Genomic DNA, 10,902 nt, shown 5'->3' on the forward strand with positions numbered 1-10,902 from the left:
TAGACATAATCACGGTCAAAATAATAGTCACTGGAGATCCGGCACTGTCCCATCGGAATGGAAGGATGCCAAGGTGACGTTTATACCGAAACCCGGCAAACCACTAACAAAGGAGAGCCTCAGGCCCATATCACTTACATCCTGTATTGGCAGAGTAGCCGAACATGCTATTCATACCAGGATAATAGAACACATAGAAAACCAGGAGTTTTTCAGGCACAATCTCATAGGCTTTCGGAAGGCATTATCCACACAGGACGCCATGCTCATGATCAAACAGGCTATTATTGACGACCCTAGCAGGGACGTAAAGGGCCTTCTGGGTCTGGATCTTATCAAAGCATTTGATACGGTTGCACATAAACATATCCTACATGAAATCTCAACCTTGAACATGGGAAGCAATTTTTACAATTATCTGCGGTCCTTTCTAGCTAATCGGACAGCTCGGGTCAAACTCGGGATAGTCACAGGCGGTCATACAATTTAGACAACAACGGCACACCACAAGCTTCAGTATTGTCCCCACTCCTCTTTAACATTGCCATGCACCGGCTCTCGGAGGAATTGTCCAAAATCCCGAGCTTGGGGCACGTCATATACGCTGACGATATCACAGTGTGGGTCCCAAGGGGGTCACTCGCAGCACTAGAGCAGACACTACAGGCAGCGGTAGACACCACAGAATCCTCCCTTAAGGGCACCGGACTCCGGCTATCACCTAGTAAATCTGAGCTGCTGCTCTTTAGACAGGGGAGACAAGGTGTTAGAAACGTTGCGCCTTTAGAAACTCTGCCAATTAAAATCACAGACAACACAGGACGGGTCATACCCAGAGTAGAGAAAATTAAAATTCTGGGTCTTCTCATTGACGCAAGGAGCTGTAACACTACGGCCCTGAACCGTCTCACAGGTCAGGCCAACAGTACTTTAAAGCTCCTGGGCAGGGTCTCAAATCGAAATGCAGGCCTCAAGGAGGACAATCTCATCAGAGCATATCATGCATTTTTCATCAGTCATGTGATGTACATTGCATCATACCTAAACTGGGGGAAAGGAGAGAAGGCTAAGCTAAACGCACTTATACGCTCCGGACTCAAAAGGGCTCTGGGACTCCCGCACGGAAGGAGTACCGAACTCCTCAACAAGTTAGTACTTTACAACACTATAGATGAGCTCATTGAGGCACATTCGATGTCACAAATTGCAAGACTCTCCAACACTAAGCCAGGGTGTAAAATTCTAGATGAAGCCGGAATGCTGCCTCGAGGATGAGACGTCTCTAAGTTCAATATACCCAAGGAGGTGGAGACACAATTAGTTGTAGACCCCATACCAAGAAATATTCATCCTGTCCACAACAAGGGCAGAAGGGACGCCAGGGCCAAATGCATTCTGGGTAAACTGCACCAACAACACTGCTCAGCTCTTTTTGTCGATGCAACTAGTTATGGATCGGGCAACCGCTATGCTATTGCCGTGGTCGATGAGAGCGGTAAATTAATAAGCGCGGCGTCACTAAGAACGAGCTCCATTCATGCCGTCGAAGAAGCAAGCATAGCACTTGCAATTACAATGAGAAGAGGCTCCACGATTTTCTCCGATTCCCGTACGGCTATTAGGAATTAATCAGCCGGCTTCGTCTCAGTGGAAGCACACAAGTTACTTATACACAGTAGTAATACTCATAATTACGACCAACTGGATAGCTCACACCTAGTCTGGTTTCCGGCTCATCAGGGCCACTCGGTCAGCCCCAATGGCTGCAATTCTAATGAGCAAGCTCACTCTGCTGCGCGAGATCTCACATGCCGCACATCAGATCAGGAACTGCTCCAGGATGACTGCGGCTCCTACAAAGACCCACTTACTACTTTTCACGAGATCACCTCACACTATAGGGACGGCAGGGGGTCTTTTCCTCCCCCCCCCATCAGAAGCTCAACCGAGCTTAGGCAGTCACATTAAGAATGATTCAAACTAAATCTTATCCCACACCTTTCGTTCTTAACAAAATTGACCAGGATTATCCCGCGGAATGTAAAAGTTGTGGACACACTCCATGTCTATTTGATCATATGTTCTGGCTGTGACCCAACCAAAGGGCCTCGGATCTCAACAGTGAGGAGGACTGGAGTCGACGCATATCCAGCGAAGTCCTCCAAGATCACCTCCTGGCCGTCCGGAGAGCTCACGACATCGGGAAAGCCTTTGGCCTACCGGTGCCTACGTGGGCGGAGCCACCGACTTAGTCTGGGGGCTTGTGCCCTCGGACCCTAGTTTCTCTGGACTAAAATAAAGTTCTTGCCACGCCATGCCACTTCACACATCTGGCAGGAGAGTTGGAGATGAAAGCAAAGTAGAGGCAGCTGTCGCATGTCATGCCTCGAAGAAAGGTGGCGGCTACCATCGTTCAGGAGAGTAAGGCCATAGTTGTTGGCGATGCTTGCTTATCTTCGTCCTCTTGCATTTGTCCTTATACTTCCCCATGCTGGATGGTGCCCATTGAAATCACCTATGATTACCCATGGGGCGGGACAAACGCTCAAGATACCCGCTAATATTTTAGTATCGAAACTGCTAGAAGGCGATATATATACGCCTGTGAGAGTAAACAAGATTTTGTTCTTTTTAACTGTGACGCATATATATTGATTGTCATCGTGGGGCGCAGTTGGTTGCAAAACATAAGTGAGTTCACGACGAACAAAAACGATGATTTTACTGCATGCACCATGTGTTGATGACATGATAAATTCGTACCCTGACAGTCTGATTGGTTTCGACAATGTGGGCTCACAAATGACGATGAGTGGAAACACATTGTCGTACACAAACGACGAAAATCTGAAATTCGTGATTTTAGCCCTCTGGCGTTCCACTGTATGACGGAAGCTGCCTTGACTTCTTTTCGGAAGGATGGGGTATGGGTAGCCATCTTTCTAGTTGAGGGATTCAAGAACTGGGCTTAAGGTGTCCAGCACTTTAAGTGCGCTTCGAGCAGACGGTGCCCCGATGTTCACTAAAATCGCTCGGATAGCCTCCATGAGGGAACGTAGCACCGAGATGACTTGACGATCTGTTTTAGGTGAATCATCCACGGCCGGAAAAGGCTCCGGTGGGGCCGCGACCTTCTGAGATTCTTTAGCAAGGGAGCGGCTCGGTACCGTAGGCCATTCCTCTAAAGAAAGAGTCTTATCTGATTCCCTCTTGGAAGTGGTGGGCCCTTTCGTGGCGGGAATAAGTGGTACCGTAGTGGAATGGGTACTATCGCTTCGCGCATGCGCCTTCTTTGAAGACGTACGATGGTGCCGATGTCGACGCCGGACTACTTCGGCTGCCTTCCTGTGGGCTGAATTATCTCTGGCCCTTTGATTCAGAGGTAATAAGATGGTGCCAGCAAGCATAATCGCTGCCTAATTGCAGTCGTTCCGCTTGTCCATGCGTTCGCGGCGTAAAGGTTTCAATATCGGGCTTTTGTGCTATAGGTCATGTCTTCGATTGCTGCCTTTGGACAATTTTAGTAGTATTTATTTAATGATGTATAACGCAATACTCGCCTAAAAATTATCGCTTTGGACAGTCAGTAAGCCGTCTGAAGCCAGAAGGTTGAAGTTTACGGACATCGGTGTACTGCACACCATTTCTATGTTGGCTGAGCTGTCCTGCTTGAAGCTCCCTCAGACACTAGCGCCCCGGTTCTCTCTGGTAAATGTAGGAGACTCTATGGGCGAAGGCACTGCAAGGCATCTAGCGAAAGCACGGATAACGTGTCTCGCAGCGCTCTGGCCTGAAAGCTTGCGTTTCTTTTAGCGGTTCGTTCTTGCTCCCTGATCCTGCGGCGATCACCAGGGATTGTTGCTGTTGAAGCCTCTATAACCAGTGAGGTGAAAAGAGTAACGCAGTGCCATTAGTGTAACTGGACCTACTTTTCTGCAAGTTATAGTGATTGAGGCGCAAACTGTAAATAATGCCCGCGTGGTCCAAAGCATGGATGAGAGAGCTCTATACTCGTGGGCTGACGATTGTACCAGCGTTACCAGTTGTCCTCAACCGTCATACCTGCGCCCGTAACGAGTACTTGCGGCAGTTCGCGGCACCTTATGAAAAGTGTTATTACTTTAGAGCCGGCAAATAGGTACGGCAGAGAAACAAATGTTTGCAGCACAAGCGAATTAGTCTCAATACACGTGAGTGAGCTGAATATGTAGGTTTAAATTTAGGCATTATTGTCGGCTTATTGTAAAGCTAACGTGTGATAAGTAAGCCTTCACCGTTGCTCCTAAAACTATTTAAGTATACGCCAGTGGCGTTATACTGGCCACCAACCAGAACATTGCATATAAATTCTTAAGCCTACATGAACTGGAATTGGGGTGAGCGAAAATGAGGCGCTTGTCCTATCTACTCTTGCTTATTGTGTCCTCGTTTGTACAGCTTTTAGTCAAGTATCAATTTTCCACCTGTAGTATACAAATACAGCCTGTGGATACATTATCCAAAGCGGTGTGCGTGTACCTCATCAATCTAAACGCGAAGGTGTATTCTGGCGAGCGCGCGCGGCGCTCTTATGCAGGCAAGAAGTGGGCGCTCTGCTATGTGGCGGCACGGAGCTGGCCAGCGTCACCAGCGGCCATCGGTGCGCTCTGGTGCAGCCAATGCGGGAATACATGTCCGATCATACGCCGGAGCCGCTAGACCATGGGTGCTATTCGGTGCGTGGTCGATGCCCGCCATCGTCGAATTTGCCATCTTCTCAGCTCTGATTAGTTTAGAGTGCTGCTACGGCCCCTCTCCCATTCATCAAAATACTACTGTTACAAAATTTGGCAATGTGACAAGATTCGGTGATGCCCAGAATAGGGCACCTCCATGCAGTGGGTTCCGAACTTACTGTTTGGGTGCACTGAAGAGTGTTTGCCAAGTTTATGCCTTATAGCTTATAGCTGACCGAAAAGAAAAAAAAAAACGCTCGCTCCCCTCAGCTTATGCATGTGTGCTGTGGCCAAAGTGAACCGCCGGGCTCCTGGATACAAAGTTCTATGCACAAAAGTATAGATAGGAAAATTTATATGCACTCCTGGCGTCGCCAGCTTGACGTCGCAAACGCCAGCGTCACTTCCCTGGCCTTTGCGAGGCACACCGGAGACACAGCACTACATTCCCGCATGAAGCCTACACGCTGTAAAAGAAAACAATAACGTCCACTGTGCATCGTATATTGTAACGTTGTAGTGACAGTGACGAACACAGTCGTTAAGAGTTGGGAGTCATGAAACTTACTCTTTACTGAGCGAACTTGTGCCCAGAGAAGCAAGTGACACTCAAAGTACAGGGACAGTTGCGAGCGCAGTCCAAAATCTGATGTGCCGGTCAAGTACGCAGGCTTCTGTACGTGGTTCGTCAAAGGTTCCAGCCTAATCGCTCGTGCCTGCGTGCATTCCACCAACTACTACACTATTCATGTCGTGCATACAATCTCATGGCACAAGGTTCGGCAAGTAGGTACGCAACAGATGGAATATACGATAACATTCAAGTACAAAATAATGCCGGTGCATCTTGCGCAGAGCGGCAACGTTAGGTTGTTAGTGGATGAAATGAAGTCCCCGGAAAATGGATAAATAAGTACAGGTGTCACTATACACGGTCGCGCCAGCGCTTGCCGTGCTCTGGGAACATAGCGCCAATGACGGAAGCTCGCTCAAGAAAACTTCCAGTTTTTTTTTTTGTTTTCGTATGCCCTGATGGCCGCCGCTGCTTGTCTCAACGTTCTCAGACATACTTCACTTTCGCAGCTGCCTATCCGAGCCCACAGGTAGACGTGGCGGCAACGGGTGTCACTGAAATTACACTGTAAACACAAATGAGCCCATATGGGCGTTTTAACAGTTGATATGCCATTTTTTCCCCCTAGCCTAAAATGAGTACTCCCACGAGAAGAAGTAAAATAAGCTAGAACCATTATTATACCCCCGACCCCATTTGAAGGGGCATTGCGCACAGAACACCTATACAAATTTAGAGAAGGGAAACTGTACCTTCCACAGTGCTACGGAAATAAGCGTAGCGGTGTTGTCGTGAACTAAAGTATGCGACCACTGGTGGCGCTGTACAACAGGAAACGGAAACGGGGTTTTGCACAGTTTACCAGATGTTCTGTGGCTTTACTGGGTTTCTGGCTGCTGCGCCTTGATCGTGCTCTCGCGAGTTTAGTTGCTGTGTGGCAAACGTAACGCCTACATATGTATGTAGGCGCTACGTTTGCCACATAGCAACCAAACTGGCGGGAGCACGATCGAGGCGCAGCAGAATACATGTAGCACTGAGTCATATCGAGTTAAGGCACACCCTCAACTGACTTTTAAGGGCATCCCGAGCGGTTTTTCGTTTATTACGCCGCCGTTACCCCGAGTTGTGCCGCCGCGCTCCAGCTGTTGCATTTCGTGTAGGGCTACTGACAGAATGCGGTTTCCAGGTGGCACGATGGCCTCGACTGGAATAAACGCTCACGACACCAAAGATTGAGTAAGCCTGAAAATATTTTATTTGCAGTTTACAAGTACAACAAAAAGCACACGTCTACGCATCCACACAAACGCGGTTACATAGTCAAGAACATAGTCAAGAAATGGCTCATTAATAAGGGTAGCACAAACGCACAAGAAAGAAGACCTAAGCTACAAAACGTATGGTCGGCTGCTAAGTATAATAATTTCCCTGTCACCGCGTGTCACTTTTATACAGCATCCTTACAGCACTACCAGGCCGGGTAGTTTGGCGGAAAGAACGCAACAGCTTACGGCCGTCAGCTGCCTCTTCCTTACGGGTGTCATAATTATCCTAATCACCGCATCAACGTCGTGCAAGTCCGCATACAGGTATCTGTATCTGAACCATATGTGCCAGCTTAATACATGTGAAGTGAAATTATGATAACCACTGCGTCTTATCAAAGGTATTGGTTTTGCAAATGCGCATTACAGCTGACGGAACGACATACTGTAAGTGAAGCACAAGAGAACAAGGACAAAAGGAGAATACAACACTTGAAGAAGAAATGAAGAATTAGTAGGCGTACAGCAAACAAGCGATGACGGAGAACACACAATGATGCATCGAGTGTTCTGTGACATCGGTTTGCGTACGTACTTACGGTGTTATGGAGATCAACGGCATAAAAACGTACCTTCAAGCGTACTCCCTCAACCTCCGCCGCATTCATTATGATAATCAACGCCTAACCAAAATGAGGCACTATTTTTTGCCAAGAGTAGACCTCTTTACAGCAAGTCTATGTAGTGACTCGCAGTCGAAACCAGCATGCTTTCGAAAATATTTTACCGCCGTAGTATTCGAACGCCAACGGCCAGGAAAACACATCGATACCAATAGGCTGTCGGCTGTCGGTGGTTAATTAAGTACAAAAACCTTGACGCTATGACTAAAAAGCAGCTTCAACAATCAAATTAAAAAAAAATCAACTGCCTATTTGCCTGAGGTAAAAAAGCATCCTTAGACACCTCGATTGTTTATGTCAATGGTTTGTGTAAAGTAAAAAATTCAGCATGTTCAGCGCCCCTAGCAGAGAAAGCACAAATTAAAGTATTCGACCAAATTACAGTAGCTCCACTTGCGCGCTTACGCTGAAACGCGCCTCGCATAGAGTTAGTAGAACAACTCTAGAGGAAAAGCTGGGCCGGAAAAGTGGGAACCTCTAGGGCGCCGCCCTGTTGCTACTGGTCAATGTGGCCAGCGCAATTACTATTGAAAGAGCTGAAAGCAAGCTTATGCTTTCTCATCTAAAAACGCATACCTGATGGCTTTATGAAGGTGGTACGTTAATATTAAGTTTACAGAAAGCGATCGCTAAGTCCGAGACTTATGTAAATCACGATGTACGCATTCTTGCAATAAAGGATGACGCGAATTTCGGTTTCGAATCTGTTTTTTGGATGCGTAGTAGTTTCGTACAGTTTAGGTTTGACATGCGATCGCGCGTCGACATCGGACGCTATGGCACACACACTCGTGCCTTGTGTGCCACCGAAGCCCCGAAGTGCTCTGGCATATACCTTCACATGTAAGTAAACAAATGTATCTCCTTGTTGAGAATATCACGCGAATAGGCAGCTCTTGTGGTGCATCACAATCGTTTGAGAAGCGTCACAGTAGAACATTTTTCTGCATGCGGAGCGGTGTTTTTATTTGCAGGTTTCCCTTGAGTAGGAAATTGCTGCACAGGCGGACCAGCGCACCGGAATTGTACTGGCGAAGCCGCAAGCAACTCAAAGAATCTGTTTAATTGTTGCAGTTTGAACAATCATGCTTCTACAAAGGCCACAGCAGACAAACAACCTGATGCCGAGTATTTCTGTGCCACGAAGTAATCAAGAGGCGAGTGCCTAATGCGGACGAAATCGAGTGCATCGAGACTTAGAACGGCAGAAAGCTCAGCTACTTGGTAAGGATTCATTATGCAAAACAGAGGTGAGGCGTGCAGACAGGACACAAGAGTAGAGATGTGGGCGGCGCTCGTGTTGTTTGCTTGTAAATACTCTACTCTTGTGTCCTGTCTGCACGCCTCACCTCCGTTTTGCATAACGAGTGCATCAACCCACATATTAATAGCGTAGGCGTTTTATTAACTGTGTAATATTTTCGACACTTCCTTGCATGCCATTTCATGTGGAATATCTTTTCTGGTCACAAATTTGTGCAGCGAATCTATTTGCATGATTGACTCCGGGCCTGCGGGAACGTTCACTTGCACTTGATGCTGAGTCTTTTACATGTATCCATAAACTGAAGATATGCACTTCAGATCCCTGCGAGCATTTTCAAAATTCAATTATTTTAGACAACAGGCACATATGCAATACTGACATAATCCCGAGTACCACTAAGCAGCTGGGACACATTTTTGTTGACCATACTCGCAGGTAAAATAAGTAGATCATGTGGACAGCTCCAGCTCATTCTCCTTAAATCAGTGTGTACAAGGGGTATGCAAAAATATTTTTTTTTCTCGCGCACCGATTATTTTGCTGTATAAGCAAGAGAACCCACCACGTTAGTGTAACGTATCTTGCACATCACACTAATATGTGCTTTAATTTACCAAGTGAAATGAGTTACTTTTATGGCTCATTCAGTCATATCACACTGCAAGCTGCATTCATCAATCTTCAATTGGATTTTGCAAATGTTTCATGAAACATGTTTCCCTTTTATGCAGATATGCAATGGCAAGCCCTTCCGTGTGTTCCAAAGGTAAAATTTAAGCTCTAAATTAAAAAAGACATTTTTAGTCAGAAACAAGCAAAAATGGTGAATGCTGAGTATCGAAGCCCAAGGTACAGAAATTATGAGAAGTGTCGAATGATTTTAAGGAAAGAGTCATATTTGAAAATGCAAGACTCTTTAGTGGAGGTCAAGCAAGTCAATATAGGTAGAATACTCTGCAAAATTATGCGAGTGAGGGGATGTCAAACAATGGGTCAGGAAATGCGTTGTTTTTCTGCAAAACAAAAGCTGATTGCCATTACATAAGTCATTTTAGCATCATGAGACTGGTGCTTGATAAATTCAGAAATAAACCAAAGAACAAGACAAGCAAAAATAAAAAAAACAATTTAATGATGCTCTCTCCACACTGGGATAAATAAAAACAAACACATCACATCTAATGTGGACATATCAGACGCCTTGTGAAACACTAAAGGAAAAATTCAGTTTCGAGCTATGGAACTTGCCGCACAGATGTGAGGGGCCTTGCACTAATAGTGATAGTTACCACTGCATTTAGAAATTGAAAGCATTCGTGCAGACAAGGATGATTCTTTATATTTTTGGCTACCACTTCAAATGCCTCCACCAAGTGTTACAATGCTGCACGCAGCCATACTAAGGATCTCGCAGCAACACCTGCAGGTAAAAAGCAAAAGCAGTCAAAGTCCTGGTGTGTACTGGACACTATGTTTGAAAATTTTTGGGCAAGAAGAGTGCAAGAAGCAGACATAACTGCATTGATTTCAATAATTTTCCATTTGAATGGCCTTTTCTTTTTGCTTAGACAATGCCTACACCTAGTCACAGCAGCTCCCTCATACAGACTCCGCAAGCCAAGAGGCCATGGAGGCAAATGCAGGTAAGAGGCAAGAAGCAATAGCACTGGTATCGACACTCATCTAATTTCTTTTTCTTTCGTTTAGGCAGCCAGCACACCTCGAACAGCCACCTTGACTGCGGGTGTGTCACTCTAGTCGCCAAGGAAACATTTGAGGGAAAGCGGCAGACAGTGTGAACAGCCACTTCTCCATGTAAACGATACTCTTTCTCTCGGATGACTCCTACGCCTCGCCACGCCAGCACACTTGTGCACAAAGATGCCGTGGAGGCACGTGCAGGTCACAGGCAAGAAGCAGTGGCACTGGTGTCGACATTCACCCAATTTCTTTTTCTTACACTGAGGCAGCCAGCACACCTCGGAACAGCCACCTTGACTGCGGGTGTGTCAGTAGATTCCTGTTGTACATATGCTCATAATAAACTTCGGTAAACTTGAACTTGATAATAAACTTGAAGGCAAATGGGACATTGATGCATTGTATTTTTGAACATTTATTGTACACATACAATATATGTTACACTTTGCAGTGCTACAGAGCGTATTTTGAAGCATGTGTTGTGTGGCCCTCAATGCAGTTCATGTTGTAGCAGCTGCTTTGTCTGTGTATCGCACATTGGCTTAAGCTCGTGATATCCACATACTTCTCTCAAATATACAAAATAAAGTTCTATGTAGTCCTCAGTGTTACAACAAAAAATGAAAGTAAACAATCCGATCGTGGAATTGTGTTTAATACAGTGATTCCTATGACAGTTACTGACAAGTTGACA

The 10,902-nt window shown here is 46.0% G+C and overlaps 1 protein-coding gene across 2 annotated transcripts; it reads left to right on the forward strand.

Annotated features, from left to right (window-relative positions):
* The first annotated feature begins 7,709 nt into the window (after positions 1 to 7,709).
* LOC142576595 (uncharacterized) lies at positions 7,710 to 10,588 on the forward strand. Of its 2 annotated transcripts, none has more exons than XR_012826881.1 (4): positions 7,710 to 8,464; positions 9,239 to 9,273; positions 10,076 to 10,150; positions 10,215 to 10,588. XR_012826881.1 is itself a non-coding variant. In XM_075686789.1 (4 exons), exons 1-4 carry the CDS (start codon positions 7,921 to 7,923, stop codon positions 10,263 to 10,265), a joined length of 324 nt encoding a protein of 107 aa, XP_075542904.1. In that variant the 5' UTR covers positions 7,710 to 7,920; the 3' UTR covers positions 10,266 to 10,588. The 2 variants fall into 2 exon arrangements, 1 of the variants encoding a protein (XP_075542904.1); XM_075686789.1 differs by having other exon boundaries at positions 7,710 to 8,083.
* The last annotated feature ends 314 nt before the right edge of the window (positions 10,589 to 10,902 follow it).

The sequence above is a fragment of the Dermacentor variabilis genome, chromosome 3, assembly GCF_050947875.1.
Source record: "Dermacentor variabilis isolate Ectoservices chromosome 3, ASM5094787v1, whole genome shotgun sequence".
Taxonomy (NCBI): Eukaryota; Metazoa; Arthropoda; class Arachnida; order Ixodida; family Ixodidae; genus Dermacentor; species Dermacentor variabilis.